Raw genomic sequence first — 24,040 nt, forward strand, 5'->3', positions numbered from 1 at the left:
GAACCAATCCTCGCATTTCATTTAATTATCATATTTTCTTTTAATATAATGAATTTGATATATGATCTAACTGTTAAAATTTTGTATTATTGATTAGGTATTTTCATATTTCACCAGAGAATTCTCTCCATTTTAAAAAAAGTTAATACACACTAAGCATATTATTGTATATACTAAAAGAGACTCGAGATTCACGATTCACACACTCACATTTTACTGTTCTTTGTACAATAACATTCTCAAAATTTTGTTTATGTCCCTTGTCCTTTGAGTATGAATTGTCAATTTTACCCTTTTTCCTTCTCTTTTGCCCTTCATGGTGCATGGACTTTTGCGTCTTTTGATCTAGGATTGCCACGTGTCGACGCCTAGCTGGCCGAAGAAAAAAGTGGCGGGGCCCACCACTGCGAAGTTGTTGTCTTCCCCCGCTGAACGCACTTCTTTTGCGCATTTTTTTCACGCGCAAATCACAACCGTCGAAATTTTTGATCAGACGGTTTCAAATCATTTTCGGTTTATTCTTTATTATAGTTATTTACTATTTTGAATTGATTTGGAGTTCAATTTTGTCCATTTCACCACCGTTCTGTGCTAAATTTTTTATATTATCAAAATTTATATACTATAAAACTTTTTATATAATACAACAGTATTTTTCGCAGCAACGCGCAAGCTTTTGGCTAGTTGATTCTATTCGCGTATAATTATGCTTACTTGGGAATTGAGGTTAAGATTGGATCTTCCGCTTTGCAAATGTACCTTTTTTAGTGGGTAATCTTGACAAATACATTTTGAAAGTACATAAGTCAAAATTTTTACCTTTTATTTTTGATTTATAACATTTTTAGTCAAATAATTACACTAATAAAATGGTATTTATCAAGAATAAGAGGTAAATGTCTAGATTCATACACTCAAGAGTAAATTATCTAATTTTTCTTCTTTTAGTTGCTTTTCTAAAAATAAAATTACCTTTTTGACTTACCAAAATATATTATTTGAGTCTTCTATAGTTTGTTTCGTTCACATAATTTTTGCATAAAGTCATTCATAATAAGTTATTTTCTAATATTTCGAGCGTTTTGTCAATAATTTTCTTGGCTTAGTTTGGTAATGCTGTGGATTTTAGAAAAATTACTTTTAGCTGTGCTAAATGAAAAAGCAGCTGTTACAAAAAGCAGTTGAGTGTTTGGTAAACTATAATTATAATAACTGTGCTGGTTCTAAATTCAGTGTAACAGCGTTTGGTAAATTTTGATGTTGAATTACTGTGAGTATGTAAAATGATCAAAATAGACATGGTATGAAACTTAAATATATATAATTATTTTTTAGTATTTAGAAATATTTATTTAACTTAAAAAAAACATAATGCTATGATTTTGAGTTTTTTAACAATAAATTTATGATAATTAATTCTTTTTTTTCAGGTTTTCATTCACAATATAGTTACAACTAAAAGGAGCATTAGTGAGTAATCAATTTGTTGAACAAAAAAGTACATTCCATGTTCAAAAACTGACAGAGTCATTAAAAGAGTTAAGTCGTGTTCATTAAACTTGTCACAATTTGATCTCGTACTTCAACCATTTCTTATGATAGTGAAGCTTCATCTCCTTCTACATTGTCCTCCAGTTGGTGCTCTTCATAAGCGAAAATATCTAGATTATCCTCGACTTCTTGAAAATATCGATCATGCTTATCATGCCTTCTAATATAGTTATGAAGCGTCATTGTTGCAATAACTATTTTTACTTGCTTCTTAAATGAATAATTAGGCATGTCTCTCAAAATTTTCCATTTTTTATTCCAAACACCAAAAGTGCGTTCAATGTCACTTCGAAGAGAAGAATGTGATTGGTTGAATACCTCTTTACTGCCTATTGGTCGATGACCCATTCGAAATTGTGGTAAATGATATCGTTCTCCTTTATAAGGTCCAAGAAATCCTTTCAATTGCAGATAGCCCGCGTCAACGAAATAATATTTACCTATTAAAATAAAAACACAAGAATTAGTAAAATGTAAAACATATATAATATAAAATATAGACAATGTTTTAACCTTCAAGTGGTTTTGGAAATTTCAAATGTCAGTTACATAGTGCTGATAAGAATATTCTTGTGTCATGGGCACTACCTTCCCAACCTGCATATGCATATATAAATTTCATACTGAAATCACAAGCAGCCATCACATTTTGGGTTAGCACACATTTCCTTCCAATAAATGGCACCCGATCTCTGGTGGTATTGTAGCTGGAACATGTACGCCATCTATTGCACCAATACAATTCTAAAAAGAAGAATTTTTAATGTATAAATAAACATAATTTTAGTAGGGAATGAAGCATATAAAAAGTATGATTTTACCTTAAAATGTGGCATAAATCTACGATCTGTCATTATCTCTATAGGCACGTCATTAAACTCTAGGTCTGGAGGCTGTATAATATCGATGCTCATACGACATACAATTTCTAAAACATAATTAAAATATCTACTCATTGTCTCACCAGAGTGTTGAAATCGCTCTTGTGCTGAACGATTCTCAGCACCCTGACCCAAAATGAATAAAAACATTCCAAGTATTTCAGCCGCACACATATTCGTTGATCCCTGTAACCCGTAGTTACTCTGTAGATCATTACATAGCTTCAAAAACACGTTCTTATCCATTCTAAACATCCTGTAACTTATAATTTCATGCCCTCTTAATAATTCCGTCACCCACATATTTCCAGTTTGTGAAGAGTTCATACACGGATTCTTATGCATATACGTGTTGTAGTAATATTCAATGAGTCTAGCAATGGTACATACAAGTTGTAGATCGTACTCATCAAGATTGTTAGCCATTTTTGGCAACAACAATAAACCTGTCATTCAATATGGTGCAATAAAAATAATCAGACTCACATACAAGTAGTAATACGAAATGTCATTGTACAACAATGTCTTAAACATAAAGCAAGAAAACCGCACTGAAAGAGAATAACAATGTCTCAACCATCAATACAACAAGAAAACCGCACTAAATAGAAATGAGGAATGGAAATCTAAGTGGAGGATCCTAGCCCATGTTCAAACTTAAGCCAATTGAGCCTCAACTCAGGTTCCTTAAAAGCCATAAATGCCTCTCTCTTATTCTTGTCTAACAACAAGTTGACCGAAAAGAAATAGAACTCACTACCAGTCTGTAATCCTGGTAATGAATCTAAAACTTCAATAACTTTTGTTATGCTATAGTTTCCAGCGTCAGATTGCGCAATCGATGATCCAATACTTCTACTCTCAACTATATCAACAAGGCGATCACTTTGTTAAGACAATTTAGCATCTCCTCCAACCTTCACGTTTCCTTTTCCTTTCTTGACTTTCTTTTGTCTCTCATCTGTCTCAATTGGCCTCTTATTCTTACGGTCTTGTGCTAATTCACTTCAGATTAGTTCACCTGACTCACCACTACTCTCAAGTTGTTCAGGTAGAGTAGAATTATCATTTCCAGCTTTTTCAGACTCACATGGCACCTGTCCAGATGATGGTGTCCAAGAATGCACTCATGTGGCCACAACATTCATGAACATCCTATTTAACTTTTCTTCTAACTGTGGTTCAATTCCCTGAGTGCGAAACCTCGATGCGTTGGGATGAATCTGCAAGAGCACTTGAATAAATTAAACATGCCTAGTCCAACACCAAAATAAACAATGACAAACCACATAATTCTGTATACCTGTAATTTATTATGCCACCACTCCTCAGATGCATCAACATTATTTTTCTTAATGTTCCAACCTAGACCAGTTTCTTTACCAATAAGTTCCTTCCAAAGCTTCCAATCATTCTTCAAAGCATCCCATTTATTCTTCAATTGTTGTCTTTTATATACTCGTTTGGTTGCTTCATTAAATTTTCCTATCCAACTTTATCCAAATGGGTTCCAGGACGGCGTCTAATTTCCACCTCTATAATACACAAATCACAAAACAGATCTACATTCTCGGGGTCCCGTATTGCTTTACCTTGTGGTATACTGCCCTCCATTTGAGAATTGATAACTGAAAGTCTAAAACAATGTGAGGCTTCATGCTTCAATTTACAAAAATAATAATAAGGGTAATACTAACCTTATTTTCAATTAGAACACTCAATCAATAGCAAGCTAATCATAGCTTCTAGTCCTAGATACTTCACCTAAAAATTGGCATAAGAACTAATGTATTTGATTGAAACATCAAGATCATCGTTTTATCAAGAATAGAATGCTAATTTGATTTACAAGAATTGTGCCTAATGATCACTTCCTCTTATTCTTATTCATGGAAGGCATCCGGAAACACAACTTGGAGAAAATTAAAGACATCAAGGAGAAAATATTACACAACAAAAAACGACAACAAAAAAATGGAATACCTAAATACAAAACCATATTTTGCTACTCATCTTTAGGGGGAGAACATATGGGAAGATGCAAATGTGTTTGAAACTAATGATGTGTTTAAAATAGAATCAACAAATTCAAATCATCTTGACCCGAATATCCCTAATACTGATGCTACAATAAACTTGGATTTACAACCTGAAAATGAGGGCAGAAATAATGAAAATCAGAATTACAGCAGCACAGAGAATAGAGACAAAACAAATACTAAGAGTCCAGTCTTGGTTTACTGGATTCGGAAACAAAGATCAAAGGAACAAGGTCCCGATCCTCTACAAGGCCATGAGTCCAAACCGAGGGAAGAACCAAACTCAGAAAATTAGAACCCTAAACCCATTTCCGCACAAAAAATCAGAACCCAATCGAAAGCCGCACTAAAAATTGAGCACTTACAGAGGCTTACCTCTTGATCTGATGATGGGTAGTCAGAGGAGGAGATGGGATACCGGCAAACCCACTTTCAACAATGCTTAAGTGTTTTTCTTTGATGCAAAAAATCAGAACCCTAAAACCCAAAATATATGCGGACTAAAAATCAGAACCAAATCCAAATGTTCAAAATCAGAACCAAATCCAAATGTTCAAAATTAGACCCAAACCCAAAATCGCGCGGTTAGAGAGGCTTACCTCTTAATCTGATGACGAGAGAATGAGAGGGGAGACCGGAAAACCGACAATCACGCGGAGGAGAAACCAAACGAGCTCCGACAGGCCAACGGAGAGAGAGACCGGCAAACGGAGCCGGGAAGATCGCTTCGAACGGAGAGAGGGAGAGAAGACAAAACTCAAAATTTTTTTTGTAGAGGAGACAAGAGAGATAACAGAAAGGAAGGAGGAGATACCGAATTGTGAAATGAAAATGCGTTTCTGAGGTTGTAAATTTCAGATTTCATTGAGGGTAAAATTGGAAAAAAAAATTATTAAACCCTCAAAACTGATTCTCGCATAAGCTGAAATGAGAATCAGCCTTTAGGCTGATTCTACTTTTAGCTTCAGATTGGGAAGAAATTATTCAAAAATCTGTTTTACCTAACAAGTTTTTAAATTTTAGTTATCTCAATAAGTGTGTTTTCTCTCCCAAAATCAATACCAAACCCACCCCTTATTGGATTTGCTCCCACTTGTCAAAGTCAGTAGTCCAAGACGGAACCATGTAATGGTGTACCATCCATATAATATGTTGTTTATTTTCGTTTGCTTACAAAATTAATTATAGTTTTAAATCTACTTGACAAATGTATGTCTCCTGATAAGAAACTGTAAGGAAAAAAATGCACTTCCATTTGCATTTTTTTTTTCCTTCGTCTTGCTTACAAAAGTAAACTTTGTTTGGCTGAATGATATAAATGGGCACAATTTTATCACATTTCCATTGTGGAATAATAGTCATCATTAAGATAAGACAGGACGAAGACATAAGAAGAATTAATTATTTCATTAGGAAATCTGAAATGTTTGGTTTTCTTCGGTGACCGAACCTAACTTTGTTAGATTTTGAGGAAATGGAACCGCAAATCAAGCCAACCACAAATGGAAACCAAATGGTTAAATGTCAGTTTTAAAATAACGTTAAGACTAATTCATTTCACCAATTTGAGTTTTACTATTATTTCTTCGCTATTCACATTATAAAAACAATTAAAAGCAAACTGCAATTTCTATAGTACTTCTCTACCAAACGAGCTAAGAATGTAGCCAATACGCCAAATTTGACTCGCCAACAAAAGCGTTTGACAAAACCAAAAGCCAAAGAAAAATAAGAGAAACCAAATTGTACACTCAAAAGAAGAAGAAAAAAATCACTAGCCGCATTGTACTCCTTTTATGATTGTCAATGCAAATAAATTGCAGTATTGTTTTTCAGGCACAAAGTTGAAGACTGAACTTTTCCTGTAAGAACATAAAATGTAGTTATTATTATTATTTTTTTTTTAAAAAGTATTCTAAGTATTCGTTTTTCAGATGGACCCTGTAAAAATGTAACTATCATCATCTGTACAAGGTAATATCATTTAGCTGTAAAAGGACAATATCTACCCTCTCCTAACAAAGATAAGATCAGACATCACCAAAGCGCTATAAAACCAAAGGGCCCACAAGATCTAAAATTCTATGTGAAGAAACATTCTAAAGGAAGCCTTCAAATGATTTGAAAGAAATGAATTTTGGTTGTTGCTGAGCTGAGGCTGAGGCTGAAGCAGAAGCAAGGCCTTGGAGCAGCTTGATGACTTTATCCGAATCGTCAAGATAGTATTTTGCTCTGCTTGGTTTCTGACCAACAGTGCAGGCAAAGACCTCGGCAATGGCCGGCAAGGACGTGGCGCCCTTGTTGGATGACCGGGCAATGGTTTCGAACATGTCTTCATCGGAGCGGTCGTCCCCTATGCACAGGGCGAAATCCGGTGACTTACCCTGGCTTTGCATTGTGGAGATGAGGCTTTCAACAACTAAGCCTTTGCTCACACCCTGCAATGTCCATCAAAGATCATCAGATAATCCGGGAAAATCAACGGACAAAAATAACTTCAACTCGTTAAATAGCTTGATCATGAATTAATTCTTGAACATTTGACAACATTCTGCAGATAAAACGTATCCTTTCTTGCTATTTAGTCAGTAAATATGTACTACATAAATATTTAGTGTGCAATCTCAGAACTATTTATTCATAGGTTAATAGGAAAAACAAAAACCTCTTATTTTATCGAAATGATATGCATCACCCAATGCTACACATATCTTTGTGTTTTACAAAATGCATTAACGTTTTATAAATCACGCTTAAAATTATCCTTACATTTTTCATATCCTCCCTTAGAAATCGGGTTACAATGTCTCCTTATAGAAAATTTTAACACGATTTGTAGAACATAACGGATGGGTAAAATATAGAATGAAATTGCAACATTTCGGGAAAAAAGAAAAAACAAGGTATGTATTTGTTATGGTTAGTTTAAAACGAAATTCTTAAAACATTTTCTCATTTAGTCGCGATAAATCTACCAAAAGAAGTTGTGTTTGATATACCTGAGGTTTGACTTCAACTATGTGTTGACCTCTCTTAACCACAACAGGCTCATTAGCAAGCACACTCTCAAGGTGGTCAAGAAGCTCTTTAGCCTGGCATGACCCGAAATGAGAGTCAGCATCTTGGTGATGCCAAACCAATGCACTTTCTTTCTGCTCTATGAAAGAACCATCAGTTGCCTCCGTATAAAGCTCCATTACTGGCACTGCAATTTTCTTCCAATCAAAGTCCATTGTTATAGAGCAAGTCTCCCATGGAGAATCCCTACTCCACCTGAAAAAGAAAAAAGAAAAAATATAAAAAAGATTAGGAGAATTCTATACTTTATGAAAAGATATCATACTAGCAAGGCTATGTTTCTGTAGAAAAAAAACTATCAGTTCTGTGTATATATATATATATATTTTATTTTGATATGATTTTAACAAGATTACACGTGCATTAACGATAGGTATTCCCAGCATAAAAAGCTCCAAAAGATTAATAACAGAGGAAAAAACGAAAACATAAAACCTGCATAGCCAAAGATAATTTTGGTACCTTGTAAAGAAACCATGCTCAGCTGAAATACCCAATTTCTCACAAGGAGAGAACCAATCACTTAGAGAATCCTTTCCTCTTCCACTGACGATAAAAACGACATTATTCGGATCACTGCACAACTGATTCAGCATCTTAATAGTTTCTTCAGTAGGAGCTTTGTTAACAGAACTTTGTGAGCTAATAGTTCCATCATAGTCCAACAAGATCAGCCTGCTCTTGGTCTTGCGATAAGACGAGACAATGCGGTCCAATGAAAGCTTCCGAAAATTCGGTGCCAGCGCCACAACTCTGAACCCCAAACCAAAACCCATCCCCCAACACCTCTTGCAATAATGCTCCTTACAAGCCCTCTCAAGATCTTGATCAAAACTCTTAGCCCAATAGGCCACATCATGAGAACTTATATACTTATAATGCTTCTCATGGCGCAGTATTTTCTCTTCATCCCGCATAGTGAGCGCCGAATTCATGGCATCCGAGACGGCATCGATGTTCCAAGGATTGACCCTTATCGCGCCACTCAAAGACGGCGAGCATCCGATGAATTCCGACACAATTAGTACACTCTTCTTAGGTCCACAATCATCGTCATCAACCCCAATTGCACTGTCCAAAACAGGGCTGCTCTGCCTACAAACTGTGTACTCATAAGGCACCAAATTCATCCCATCCCTCACCGCATTCACAACGCAACACTCCGAAATCGCATAGTACGCAGCCTTCTCGAGCGTACTAACGAATGCTTTAATGAAAACTATCGGCTTGTAATCTCCATTCTCATCTCCATACTTTCGGTTAATCTCTTCAGCAATGGAATTAGTCTCCTCCTCAACATCTTGTACATCTTTTCCTTTACTTCTCGCCGGGTTCGTAATCTGAACCAAAACAACTTTCCCTCTCAAGCACTCATGCTCTTCCAAAAGCTGTCCCATCGCCAAAAACTTCAAACTAATCCCTTTAAACAAGTCCATATCATCAACACCCAACATAACAAATTTACCCTTAAACTTTTCTCTCAATTCCCTCACTTTCTCTTCCGTCTCGGACAGCGACAAAACCGACTGAAGCTGACCCATGTGAATTCCCACGGGGAGAATCTTAATACTAACGGTTCTTCCGTAATATTCCAATCCAATGTAACCCCTTTTGGACTGATAATCCAAACCCAACATTCTACTACAACACGACAAAAAATGTCGGGCGTAGTCGAACGTGTGAAACCCGATGAGATCGCAGTTTAGCAAAGCCTGAAGAATCTCGTTCCGGACGGGCAAAGACCGATAGATTTCCGATGACGGAAAAGGGCTGTGGAGGAAAAACCCGAGTTTGATACGATAAAACCTTTTCCTCAAAAGTGTCGGTAGAATCATGAGATGGTAGTCGTGAATCCAAACGTAGTCTTCATCTGGGTTTATGACCTCCATGATTTTGTCGGCGAAGGTTTTGTTGGCGGAGACGTAAGCGAGCCAGTGGGCCCGGTCGAACCGGGCGTTTTGGGCGGGGGACATGGGAAGCATGTAGTGGAACAGAGGCCAGAGATAGTGCTTGCAGAAACCGTGGTAGAACTTGTTCTGGATGTCGTACGACAAGAAAGTCGGGACGCAGTTGAATTTCTCGAGGAGGTAAGCGGCTACGTCGTCTTGGTCGGAGGGGTCGACGACGATGTCGTTTTTGAGGGAGCCGATGAAGATGACTTCGGAGTCGGAGGGGAAGCCGTCTTTGAGTTGGAGGACGAGGCTGTCGTTGTCGAGCTCGAACGACAACTTTCCGGTGGAGGCATCGTGGGAGGACTTGATCGGGAGGTGGTTGGAAACGACGATGCGTTTTGGTCGGGGAGAAACGACTTCGTCGTCGTAGTCTGAGAGGACTCCCGGGATGGTCATCATGAGTTTGGGAAGACGGTTGGTGGCGGCGGCGGAGAAGTCGTCGAGGGAGAGGAGGTTTAGATGGTCTAAGGGAGATCCCGAGAACATGTTTGGGACGAGAAAACCAGCGAGAAAATAGAAGAAAAGGTTTTTTTTTTTTTCTTGGGTTTTTTGTGGGAGGTGATTTTTTTTTCTTTTTTTAATTTATATGTGGGTGTTGCAGAGGAAAATGAATCTTGGGGATTATGAAGATCGGAGACGACGATGATACACTTTCCATAATAGATAAAGAGAGAGAAAGAGAGAGAGATTGGTTGCTGTTTCTCTCTCTAGAGCTCTAAAAGGGAAACTTTCTGAGAGGAAATGGGATAAGAACGAGAGTGAACAGAAGGATTTGGGAAAGAAATATATATGTGTAATTTTGGTACGTGAAGCGGTAAAAAGTGGGGTAGTGAAAACGACGGTTGAGATTGGGTAATAGGGTGGACAGATAATCAGATATTGAGACTTCACTGTTGTTTGGTGTGGTCGAGGGTAGTGAATAAGGATTGTGCTAACTGTGTCTGTAACCGACTTTCGTCCTAATTCTCTGTTTTTCTCTATGACTCTGGCTGCTTGTCGTATGAGGTAAGAGGCTTTTTTTATTATTATTATTTTGGTGAAAATATTTGGATTTTTTTGCTGGTCAAAATATTTGGATGTTGTCGTTTCTTTTTTTCTTTTTTATGGAATAATAAAAAGAATGATTATAAAAATTTCAAATTTTATTAGGTAAGTGTTGGAGTTTATTACGTCAATTCACACATGAAAACATTATTCTTGTTTTTCTAGATGAAATACATAATATTGACTTACACAATTGAATTAGTGCCGTGTGATGTTTATAAAAGGGGGAGATAGAGAAAGAGAAACAACAATAAAAGAACTCATCTGCTTTGTCTTTCCATTTTTCGTTTTTTCTGATGGCGTTGTCTTTCCATTTTATAATGAGACATGTCAACTTTGTTACATTTTCGTTTAAATGGAATTGTCAACTTCTTTTTATTTTTTTCTAAATAAGATGACAATGTCAACTTCGTTTCATGGATTATTACTCACTTCACACACAAAAAAAAAAAAAGGAAAAAATAAATAAACAAGGAAAATACCAATTGATGGGATTGTTTTGATAACAATTGTGTAATACGTGCTTATTTCGAGAAAGGGATTCAAGACCAAATCAGTGGAATTTATTTATTTTTTTTTTTTTAAGAAGGTGAAATTTGGAGCTAAATTAAGAGCATATAGAATTAGAAGAAGAAAAAACGCTTTACTTTTCTTTTTTTTTTCTTTTTTTTTTCGTTTAGTCTTACGATAATAATGTAACATCAAGGTTGTGTTACTTCTTTTTTCTTTTTCTTTTTTTAAGGGGAAGTTTGTGTCACTTATTACCTCTTATACATATTATTATACCTTCACAAAAACGAAAAAAAAATTAAAAAAATATATTCTTCCACGTTTATTTTGTTTCAAATAAATACAGTATTTTTTAAAAATAAAATAATGTAGGAAATTATATTGTGAAAATAGTAGTAGGAAATCTAATATTACTGTACATAAAGCAAATTTAAAGTTTTTTTTTCTTAATTGAGTAATGGATAAACTCCCAAAAGATCATTTTTTTTTTCTTTTATAATATATAACTCCACAACAGAATTACGAAATTGTACTTGTATTGGACGGGCGCCATAAAATTGCTTTTCTTTTTTTTTCTTTTTTCTAATCACATTCACTTTTTTTTTTTTTTTTTGCTTTCATTTCAATCTTTTTTGTCTGTCTATTTTTTCTTTATTGTGAGAGCGACACGTACACAAAGCTAAAAATCCCGGTATTCCACTCTTTAATGGTAACCGAGTGATTGGAGGAAAAGAAAAATCTTGAAAAACAAATAAAATTTAAATCACTTATTTAATTTCACTGTCTAAAATGTTATTTAATTAATAAGATTGTGTCAATATTATTTAAAAATTTTAAAATATTTTTTGAATAATTTTTTTATTTTACTATTTAAATTTATTAAATGATGTGTCATAATATAATTAATTAGACAACAATTGAGACACTAAAAACTAAAGAATAAAATCATTTTGGTACTCTGTTTTATAGCGAAACATACTCTTGGTACCTATATTTTTTATAATATTAAAATAGTACCTTGACGTTTTTAAAATATCTTCTTAATACTCTTAAGCTAATTTTCGAGATATGTAATGTCAAAACTACATTTCTTATTAATTAAATAAAAATTAATATTTTTTTAAATAAAAATCTAAAATATTTTAAAACATCAAAATATTTAAAAGAAAATAACAAAATAAAGATGTTCGTGATTTTTTTTAGATTTATTAGTTTTTGGCGAATTAAATAGAAGGGTACTAAGTTTATTTTACATCTCAAAAATCAACTTTGAAATGCTAAGAATATATTTTTAAAAACATCCAGATATCGCTTTAATATTATTAAAAACATAAAATATTAAGAACATGTTTCGCTATAACTTAGTATACCAAAATAATTTTATCTCAAAATTAAATAAGTGTTTTGACTCAAAAACTACACGAGGGAAAAATTCTCTCCAAATATGACACATGTATGCTTCTTGTTATCCTATGTCATTTCTCTTTTTTTTAATACTAGTCTTTGACGTGCGTGATTCATTTAAAAATAATGATTGTATAAATTATTTTTAAAAAAAGGTGAAAGAAGAATAAAAGGATACCTCTTACCGAAAAAAGATTTTAACTTATTTTATTGCGTTTTTAATTAGTTTTATTATGTTTTGTTTGAATTTATTTTTTATTTAATTTGGTGTGATTTGATTTGATTTGATTTTAGCTTAGCACATTTTTATTTATTTTTTTATTATAATTATTTACAATATTTTTATGTGAGTAGTATGAGAAAGTTGGTATAAGATGGTAGTAAAAAAATAGTTACAATTTATACAAATTATTTATATATTTTTGTCTGTGTAGCATCGAACTAATAAATTCAGTGCAAATGATGCTAAAAATTAAACTACAAATAACTTAAAAATAAATAAACATAATAAATAATAATAATAATTAGGAAAATGAGAATAATTTTAAGCCACACGTGTAATCTATTAAAAATAATTGATATGCAAATTATTTTAAAAAAAAAGAAACGAATAGAAAAAAAAAAGCATAAAAAAAGGTATTAGAATACGGTAACTTGAATTTTATTTAGTCTCACGCTAAAAGGTTTTGTACATAAAATAAAAGTATTTCTGGCCACGCAAGAAAAAAAAAATTGTCAAGAAAAAGAGAGAAAAATTGAGAAGTGGTTCTAGCTAGGAATTGCCACGACTTTACGAGGATGGAAACGTGGCGTGATCGGGTGGTTGTAGTCAAAGAGCGGATGGCTTTGACTGCTGACTCGGATGGGCCCCGCATCAATACCTCGGCTGGTTGGTGCGGTAATTACCGTACAATTACATCACATCATCACATGGTCCGGTTCTAGGTAAACACCTCGGCTGGTTCACAAAATAGGGGGAAATTTCTTGTCTCAAAAAAAGGGGTATTATGGTTGGCGTGTTTGGACTGTTTGTTGCAAATTTCAAATTGAGATCTGATCCGGATTAATACGTGAGAGACTATAGTTTCGTTCATTTCGTGAATTTAAATTTTTAATTTGAGTTGATATATAATATTTTTTAAGAGTTTTTTATTGTAACAGAAAAAATTAGATGTGATATTTTTTAAGAGTTTTTTACTGTAGAAACCTAAAACTGAAAACTCAAATCGGTAAAATGAACGAGACCTATATATATGTATATATCTGGCTTTAAATTTTAATTTATTTTTAGAAGGAGAATTTTACTGTAGAGTATGAAAACCTATCAAACTCGTATGATTATGTTTTAATCGTGAAATATTTATGAGGAATCGTTTCGTAATTTTTTTATTTTTTTATTGATATTAATTTTAATCATATCAAATGTTTAGAAACAACGCTCTTAGTGAGTATTCTCTTCGGTATAAAACCCTTTTAAAAACTTAATTCAAATTAAGTAAGCGATGAAAAATGCAATATTAATTAAATCAAGTTCCTAAAATATCTATTTCTCCTAAGGTTGAAAAGGGTGTTTCACCTTGTTAGACTTAAGGAAGATTTTTCATATGCTAATTTCTAATTTTTGTTCAGAAGATTTAAAAAAATATTTTTAATTGTAGTTACAAGTATAACCTAATAGTAATTTCAAATATAGTCCTTTTTTTATGTAGAGTGCATAACCCAATTTCAAAGTTCTTTTTTCTTTTTGAAGAAAAAAGAAGAAATTCCTACTTGTATTATTTCAGCTTATTAGACTTAAGTAAGATTTTTCATATGTTATGATCTAATTTTTGGTTTGAAATTTGAAAACGTTTTTAATTTTAGTTACAGGTATACCCTAATTTTAATTTAAGTAAGATTTTTCATATGTTGTTTTCTAATTTTTGGTTTGAAAATTTGAAAACATGTTTAATTGTAGTTACACGTCTAACCAAGTCGTAATTTCATATATAGTCCTTTTTTTTTATCTAGGGAGATAGAGTGCATATCCCCAATTTCATTTTTTTTTCTTTTTTAAGAAAAAAAGGAGAAATTCCTATTTATATGGTTGATCCTGCAAGTGCCCGACATGACTTAGGCATGCAAATTATTTCCATTAAAAATAAAACGTACGGCTTGTTTGCTTTTCTTAATTATGACGTCACAAAAAGAAAGAGTAGAAAATCATGGTATTGATCGATTTTAAGCTTATCAACAATCGACAATCATATCCCTTAAAAAAAAAAAAATCAACAATCATACAGAAAAGCTTATCGATTAATATGCAAAAGGACTAATTAGCTAGACTATTCAAATCTCAAACCACTAGTTACTTAATTTTGCAGTTGATGTGACACAATATCACATTAATTTATTGGGAACCTTATTTAAAATGTAGATAGTCAAATTCTATTATTAATTACCGGTTGAATCTCTTTTGGCACGTTTTCAATATTTCCGTCCGCAAGATATGGATAAGATCTGACAACGAAATCACAATAATTGTTAATACGACATTATTATATTCATTAAAAAAATAAGAGAGTTTTTTAGTTAGACTCGAAAAAATAAATACTCATAATTTTAAAATTTTTAATTGTTAGGTTTTTATTAAATTTATTTATCATGTATGATTTTTTAATCTCTATCTGTGGGTTGGTATACTTGAAAAGGTCCAGAAAAATAATTATTATCTAACAATGCATAAAAAAATTAAAATTATTTTTTATGGGATTGTCATGTGACTAGCTCTTTTATTTATTTATTTTTTTTTAATCTTTTTATCTTTATTTTTTTGTGAATTTTTTAAAATATATTATTTTTCACTTTACTCTTATAAGAGTAATTTTTTCACATATATTTTTATTTTATTTTTAATTAATTAAAATAATTTTTTTAAATGTATCTCTGCTTAATATTTTTTAGTTAGTTATTATCTTTGTACATATATTTTTTTAAAATAAATTTAAAATTTTTAAATAATTATAAAAATAAAATTTTTATTATTCAATAAATAATAAACTTTTTATTATTCAATAAATAATAAACTTTTTAATTGATTGCAAACCTAGTTATTTATAAAAGAGACTTTGAAGCGTTAGGTAACAGGTATGTTAGGAAATTTTCTCACATCTTCACCTCCTTTTCACATGATTCCTGTTAATTCATTGCTTGTTCCACGTGGATGGACCCCATTGGTGAACGTGTCGCTATCGAATTGAGCTGACCTTTTTCCCATGTCATCGTCCAGAACCTTTTTGGAGTGGTGAAGGATTGGTCACTGAAGAGGAGATAAACAGAACAGAAGATAGAAATTATTATCCAAGAAAATAATAGAAAAGATATATTTAAGACTTAAGGGGGCCAAAGTGGGCCCACAAAATATGCAACGTGGCATGCCTGGCCAATGGGACCCACTTTATCTTCAAGGATATATATGTAGTCATTTTTTAAGCAAAGCTGAACGTGGGGGCCATATTGTCCTGTAGTGTTTAAACAAACGTCACTGCGTGGCCTGAGTCAGATGAGATTGAGAGAGAACAAAAGGCTGGAGATAGAATATAACAATATAATTATGTTCTTATATTACGCGGGACCCACCCGCAACATAGATCTTTTTTTTTTTAATAATTTTTTTTAGTAAGACAGTTCTACTATTAATAAAAGTTTAGGAGAGTTAAATTTAATTAAAATCATATTAAATTTAAAAAATATATAAAGTAGATTTTTTGATACAAATTGAAAGACTAAAAATAAAAAACTAATGGTAGTTTTTTTTTTTTTTTTTTTTTTTTTCATAATCCTACTAAAAAAAGCTCAATTTAGTTATTATCTTTATTTTGAACTCCAATTTTGATTATCACCAAATAGATCGGTGTAATGATAAAGATGTTTTTTCTCTTCTTCTTTTATGCTTCGTTCGTTTCGCTGATTTGAGTTTAAAATTTGAGTTGAGATGTGATTTTATGTGAGAGTTTTTTACTGTAGCAAAAAAGTTAGATGTGACTGTTTATGAGAGCTTTTTACTGTAGCAAAACTCGAATCAGTGAAATGAACGAGGCAGATGTTTCGAGATTCGAATCTTTGATTACTTCAATATCGAAGGTTTTGATCGATTAATAAATTTTGCAAAATTATATACACGGTGATTTATCTGAAACTAGACTCATATAATTGGCACATATTTTTTCCATCACACATTAAAGATAGAGAATAAGATGATTTAATACGAGCAAAAAGATTATAAAAAAGCACTTGAATTTAGTTTTTTTTAACCTTTTTTTTCCGGCGAATCAAAATATTTAAGTTTATTTGGCACAAATTCCTTTTGTCACACATTAAAGATAAAGAATAAGATGATCTAATACGTTGAATTTAGTTTTTTTTAACCTATTTTTTTTTTCCGGCGAAACCAATATTTAAGTTTATTTGCTGTCATGACCTAGTACGCGCTTTTTTTTTTAATTAATTAAAAGACGTTGAACTTGGTCTGGAGATCCTTGGATGCTTATAGTATTAGTGCCCTTTGGGCATGTTTTCTTCTTTTTCTATTAGTTACAATATTAGTTATGGTAACATTATAATCCAATATCTGCCGCAATTTTTTATGTCTCGTTCATTTCGCGGATTTGAGTTTTCAATTCGAGCTGAGATGTGACATTTTCTGAGAGATTTTCACTGTAGCAAAAAAGTTAGATGTGACATTTTCTGAGGGTTTTTTACTGTAGAAACCTAAAATTAAAAACTCAAATCGGTAAAATGAACGAGACATTAAACACTTTTTGGGATAATTGATATGATATGGTACAAAACACATTATATCACTGTTTTTCCGTCAGATCATAAAAAACTATATCGAAGTTAAATATTATGACAATTGAGTGGATGTTTTCTTTTTTTTTTTCCCCCCCTTTTTCGCTGATTAATTCAATGGAATTATTACTATCAAATATTTGTTTTGCCTCACAAGTACCCAAGGACACTGCTAGTTAGATATGTATGAGAACAATTAAATTTTCTCAAGACTAATTTGAGCTATGTGTCTAATTATCAATAGACCTAACAATCGAGTTTGGACATAAAATTTCGTTTGAAGATGAATTAGGGTTAAAGTGTCATCATATGTTACACTTTTAAAGTCTAGAAGTTAAAGTAAAGACAAACTTTCACAAGCAAGAAAAAACACACCACCGACAAAGTTTATGGGCATAAGTTTTATTAACTTAAAATCATTCACTAATTAAGCTAATGTAGGAACTGTTTTAAAATTATTTAAGCTATACTGGTTTTCTGTTAATTTGAATGAATACTGTATATATAAGTGCATGTACTATATAATATACACACACATATATATATATATATCTGGATGTGCCGGGTATTATTGTTTTGACAGTATGACATAGATGGTGAGATTGTAATAAATTAGATAATTAATTAAAAATGTGTGATAATTAATAATATTGGATATGAGTCACTATTAGAAATGTAACAATTGAAAACTCAATTATATACATACATATTTATTTTCATATATTTTCATTAAAGAAATAAATGTAGATTGGTCTGAATAGTAGCAAGAAATTAATTACTTGTATGCATCTACCATAAAAAGAATAATCTATATCCCAGCTCAACTAGACCAATTACAATATTGCTTACCAAAAAAAAAAATACATTCTTCATATATTAATGAAAAGGGTTGTTTAATACATATGTCATTTTCATTTGTTTAGCTACGTGTGTGATGCACATATAAGTTGTAATTAAAACTTTACTAACGTAGAATATAAAAAAAATATAGAAAAGTTTACTAAGAAATTTAAAACGATTATAAATAATAGTCTAAATGAAAAGTTTATATGATTAAATTGATTACAAATTATTAAGATAACAAAAAAAAAAAAACACAAGGAGATTACTATGATGAAAAATTTTAGATTTGAGGTTTAGAAATTTAAGAGAGAAAGAGAGTGAAAGAGGAACATAAAAGAAAAAATTAGGAGAATATTAGTGTAAGTGACAATGGTAGATAAATAATGTCAAAAAAAAAAAAAGAAAGAAGAAACAAAAAAAAAAAGGTGAAACCCCATGTTTAAGAGATATTCATAGACAAATAGAGTTACAAAAGAATGAAAGAAGAAAGTTAAAATAGAAAGAAATAAAATAAAATATAAAGAATGGAGTTAGAAATAAATGAAAATGATTAAAAAAATGAGAGACGCAAAATGAAAATAAGAAAAACAGTGAGGGGCAAATCACGAAACAATTCATATTGGACAATGAAAGGTGAATAGTATGCCTTAAGGGTTATGTGCACGTATTAAATTATAATTGACGTTTTTACAACATAGATAATGAATAAAACATAATGAATACAAGTAAAATTTTACTTGGTAATTTAGCAAGAAAAATAGTTATTTGCATAAATAGTTTTTGATGTAGCACAAGTAAAGTATAACAGATTAGGATTTTATGAAAGATTAAATAGTAAAAGAAACAAATACATCCATAAAAGAAAAAAAAGGATTTAGGCTGGTGACACATTTGGACTTTTTATTTCATATGATAATTTTTTTTTCTCAAAACTTGTTTTTTAATTACTTTATCATTTTGAAACCGTTACATATTATTATAGTGTTAAATTCAGTTTGAAAATTGATAGTTTATTAATTAAGGAGTCAAAACTATATATTTCGTTAACCAAGTAAAATTTTGATTGCGTTTTTCAGTTCAAACAAACCTAAAAGCATAAAGACAGATACGTACACACATAAATAATTCAAGGAATAAATAGTGAAACGAACTCAATACATAAATAACAATAATTGATGTTATGATTGATCACAATTAAAGAGATTATTCTGGTGAGGATTGTTGAGGTTAAAGGTTTTAGAAATTTATGAGAGAGCGATAAAGTTAAAATGTAGAGGAAATTAAAGAGGAACAAAAAAAAAGATAGGAGAATATTGGAGGTAAAATAAATAAAGGAAAAAATGAAGCACCCGAAAAAGGTATAAATCATTTCTGTAATACAATGGTAGAAAAATAAAGTTAAAAAATGAAAAAGAAAAGATACAACACAAAAATGATGGATTTAAAAAGAGATAAAGATTTAAATGGTTACGGTAATAAATTATAATAGACAAATGGAGAAAAAAAAAAGTAAGGCAAGAGAAAGATAGGAAAAAAAGGTTAAAAATTTTATCAAGGAAAGAAAAAAATGAAAGGAAAAAGAAAGAAAGAAAGAAAGGAGAGCACTAAACGGTGCGTTTTGGACTACCAAAGCTCAACAATAACCTTCTTGAACTTGAACAATAAGTTTCTTGATCTACTCTTTATATATATATATATATATATATATAGGTATATAGTTATAGATAGAGATATTGCATACATTTAATCCATTTTGTCGCTCAAGTTGTTTAATATGCCTGCCAGCGCCTCGACCAAGTAATAATTGACAACTATGACATTTTTTTTTTGGAACCTAAATCCTGTTATTTAATAAGAAGAAACACAATCTAAGAAATTAAAAAAAAATAGAAAATTGTAATGCAAAGGCCAAACCATCAAATAGGCTTTCAGCAAATCTTTGCTTTTCCCTTTTTTTTTTTTGTTTTTTTTGTTTTTTTTTGGAAGGGAAATACGAAGCAAAGCTTTCTGTCTTTATTCATGAGAATTCTCTTCTTCTTTCCACCAAGTTAGGTCCTTTTGAAGTGTAGGCCAACCAATCCAATTCACTTTCCAGGTCGCATTAGAAAAGTTGTGATATAATTGAAACAGCTAGCTTTTCACCTACAATTTTAAATAAATAGATTTGTAATCATATCCAGAACGTATAAAAAAGTTGGGATATTCATAGAATATGGATTAGTATAATCCCTAAATCTCTCTCAATTCCCCTTTGTATTTTTAAAAGGTCATATACCTAAGAATCTTATTACCCATTTTTGTCTTTTTGGCTTATGTGTATCGCCTCTAGTGCTTGTTTTCTTTTGATTTAAAAAATATATATATATATATATTACGATTAATTTGGTGGGATTAGGCAGCTGACCAAATTGAGATTGGCTTCTAAGTTAAAATTTAATCTTTTGATCTTGGTCTAGGCCGCCATGTCAAGCAAGAAAAAGAAAAGAAGAAAACAAAGTAAGAGCATATAATTAAAGCTTAAAAGATTGTTTGTTATTATCATTTTGTAATGGTGTGCCATATAATTAATGTAACGTTGAAGTGTATTCTCTTGCAAGACTATATTAAATATGAGCTTGAATCCGTGGTGGAAAGAGCAACACGTTGTATAATTTATGTAAAGAGATTGTTTCATAGGTATAAACTTGAATTTAAGATGTGGAGTGATTTTTTGATTATTGATAATGTACTTGCAGTGTCGAGGCACGTTATTTTGTCCCCCCAAACCTTCTAGGATTAATTTCATAAATATCTTCTAAAATATATATCCTAATTTAACAAACCATTCGAATTTTAGTTCAATTTACCCTCTAAAATATGTGAAATGGCTTAAAAAATCCCATTAATTAATTTAATTTTGTAAATACCATCTGAACTATTAATTTTGTATAAACGTATCCTTTATCTTAAAAAAAAAGATAAGTTGACAAAAAATTAATAATTTAACGAGCAAGTTGATTTAAAATCAATAAATCATTCGACATTTATAAAATTATTGATTTTATGTCAACTTTTTCTTTTCTTTATAGACATTTACAAAATTATAAATATTGTCATATTATCATTTTGCTAGTCTTAGAAATTGAGAGGATATTTTAAATTAAAAGCCACATAATTCAAGAGACGAAATGAATCATATTCAAAACAAAATACCATTAGGATTGGTGAGTTGATGTTAGTATTTGATAATTAGTCATTTTTGCTGGTTGGATCATGCACGTTTGTTTTGTAGGTTTGAATTAAGAACTTGAGTTAAAAAGTAATTTTATATGAGAAAAAACACTAGTAAAAAAATTAAAATAAATTTTTATTAAAAAAATACTGTAATAAAAAGTTTGAGTTGTGATTGAAACGGTGAAAGTATATCTCCCATCCATCTTTTAATCAAGTGGGAATGTACATTTAGGCCCCGTTCACTTTGTTGATTCGAGTTTAGAATTTGAGTTTTTCTACAGTAAAAAACTCTCACATTTAACTTTTTTGCTACAGTAAAAAACTCTCATATAAAATCACATCCCAATTCAAATTTTAAACTCAAATTAATGAAGTGAACGAGGTCTTAAACTCTTGTTGGGGTTATCAAACCGGCAAAATCTATTGAAATTAAAATGATACAAAACTTTATGTGGGCTCCGCTTAAGGCATTTACTTAAAAAAATGGCTTGTGGACCCCAAACACAGTCCTATCCAAAGCTGCATTTCGAATTCTTGATTGATCTGCTCAAAGTTTTGATGGCTATCCAATTTAGAGATCTTTTGAATTTTATATGCATTGTCAAAGCACATACACAATGGGGGGGAAACTTCCAAAGAGTTCTTTTGAGCTATCCAAGCTTCCACGTAACAAACAAAGGACCCCAAAAACTTTTTGTCAATTAGTGGTATGTCTAATCAGAATTCTAACACCTGTGACTAGTTGTTGTGCGATTTGCTGACTTGGGGTTTTTCTATTGGCTTTCTTGGTCATCAACCAACCATTTATGAAGGGTACATCTAAGTTGCTTGTGATAATGGAGCCCACCCAAGATTTGCTTTGGAGATATGATCAAGAAAAAGAGAGATCATCTTCCAAACAATTACTTTGCGCTGGAGTTGGCATGTTTTCAAGAGGCGGGTTTGAAAGAGATTGTGGAAAATAATGTATATCAAATTATTCTTTCTTCAATTTATCTATTATCATTTTTTTTATTATAAAAAAAAACCATCAATTAGTTATATCGTTAAATTAATTGATTATAATAAGTTTGAATGTTAGGAAGTAAAATAGAATTGTTTTAAGTTTCAAATAAGATATGAGAATTTTTTATGCTGTGTGGGACTATAATTCTCACTTACGAGGCGTTTAGTTTATGAATTCAAAACTATTTTTATTTTACGTGTATTTTTATAAAAAAAAATACTATAATAAATTATAAATTATAATTTAAATCATGATACGAATCTCTTTTTTAAACGTCTCATTAATTTTAAAAAACAAAACTATCAAGTAGTCAGAATTAGGTTAGGTGGATACACAGTGGCGGAGCCACTTGGGCCTACAGATTACCCCAGCCCAAGTGGTTTCTTTTAACTTTTCGCCCCAAAAAATTTTTTTGTATCATTTTCTCCTGTTAAAATTTTATAATTATAATTTTTGTTTACATAATCTTTGAAATTCTAGTTAAATCTATACCCATTTTTAATAGATTGTTCCAAAATTTTAGATTATATATTAAATTTTGACATTTAAGTACACTAATAGTTCCCTATAAAAGAAAAAACTAACTACGTTATTATATTAAATTCATATAAAAGAAAAAATTAACTGTGCTATTATATAAAGTTCATAATTTTGTACACTTAAAAATTTTAGAAAGTTAATTAAACTCGAATACACCAGAGATAAAAATAGATTAAAAAAAGATTAAAGAGAATTAAAAGCTAAAAGCTTTTTTCTTTTTCTTTTTTTTTTTAAATAGTTACATGGTTATTTTACTTTAAATTTTTGTTTAACTCGCACCTCTTTTGAAAAAAAATTTCTAACTCCACTACTGTGGATACATGCACCTAATCACTTACGTTTGGTTGGAGGATTCAAACCATATGATTCGAACCATTTTTGATTTACGTGTATTTTTTATGAGAGAAAATACTGTAGCGAATCACGAATCATAATTCGAATTAGAGAACGAATCCCTCTACCAAACATCCTAATCTAAAAATGAGATAAACCTTTTAAGAGACTTTGAGTGTTTCGCAGCCCCTTTACTTGTTTGCGTATCAATTGAACAAAGTATTTTATAGCTTCCATTTTCTTTTGCAATCTCCAAAGGTACTACTAAAAAAGCATTGTAAGTTAAATCATAAATGCAATCTCATTTGGGTATGAAATGGAGAATATTCCAAAAACATGAATATGTGCAAATTGCTTGGTATTATCCATTTCTTTTTTGTGATAGCTCTATGTAGGGTGCGCAACTTAATTTAGTGACCCTCCAAAAAGTTATTGATGTGACAAAAATAAACAAGTTGGAAAAGGACACTAAAAACTTTTCATTGAATCGTTTGTTTTTCTCTGCTCCATTTTTGAAGTAAACCTCTCTTTTTGAGGCCGGCGGCCGGCGGCATGTGTTCATGAAATGCCCCTTACTAATTTGGTCAATTACTTTTATGACACATAAGAGTTGGAAGGGAAAGACAACTTATCATTAAAATTAATGTCTGGTCAATAATAATGTTCATACTTGAGACTAAAGATGTGTTTGAGATTGCTTTTGAAACTCTCAAAAGTAACTTTGCACAATAAACGATGTAACTATAGATTTCGTTTATTTTATTAATTTGAGTTTTTAATTTCAGTTTTACTACAGTTAAAAGCTCTCACATAAAG

The 24,040-nt window shown here is 31.3% G+C and overlaps 1 protein-coding gene across 1 annotated transcript; it reads right to left on the minus strand.

The window, feature by feature from the left end:
• Window positions 1–6,328: 6,328 nt before the first annotated feature.
• On the minus strand, window positions 6,329–10,250 carry LOC21395194 (probable alpha,alpha-trehalose-phosphate synthase [UDP-forming] 11). Its single transcript, XM_010111093.2, has 3 exons — window positions 8,012–10,250; window positions 7,471–7,744; window positions 6,329–6,909 (listed from the first exon to the last, which is right to left on the minus strand). The coding sequence occupies exons 1-3, from the start codon at window positions 9,985–9,987 to the stop codon at window positions 6,571–6,573; spliced, it is 2,589 nt and encodes an 862-aa protein (XP_010109395.1). The 5' UTR covers window positions 9,988–10,250; the 3' UTR covers window positions 6,329–6,570.
• Window positions 10,251–24,040: the final 13,790 nt, after the last annotated feature.

Source organism: Morus notabilis, unplaced genomic scaffold (assembly GCF_000414095.1).
Source record: "Morus notabilis unplaced genomic scaffold, ASM41409v2 Scaffold703, whole genome shotgun sequence".
Taxonomy (NCBI): domain Eukaryota; kingdom Viridiplantae; phylum Streptophyta; class Magnoliopsida; order Rosales; family Moraceae; genus Morus; species Morus notabilis.

Excerpts from the sequence above, each read along its gene's own strand:
- LOC21395194 (XM_010111093.2), bottom strand. The coding sequence starts at position 9,987 with ATGTTCTCGGGATCTCCCTTAGACCATCTAAACCTCCTCTCCCTCGAC. Across the intron at positions 7,745-8,011 it reads GAGCATGGTTTCTTTACAAG|GTGGAGTAGGGATTCTCCAT; the intron begins GTACCAAAATTA and ends TTTCTTTTTCAG. Across the intron at positions 6,910-7,470 it reads TAGTTGAAGTCAAACCTCAG|GGTGTGAGCAAAGGCTTAGT; the intron begins GTATATCAAACA and ends TGGACATTGCAG.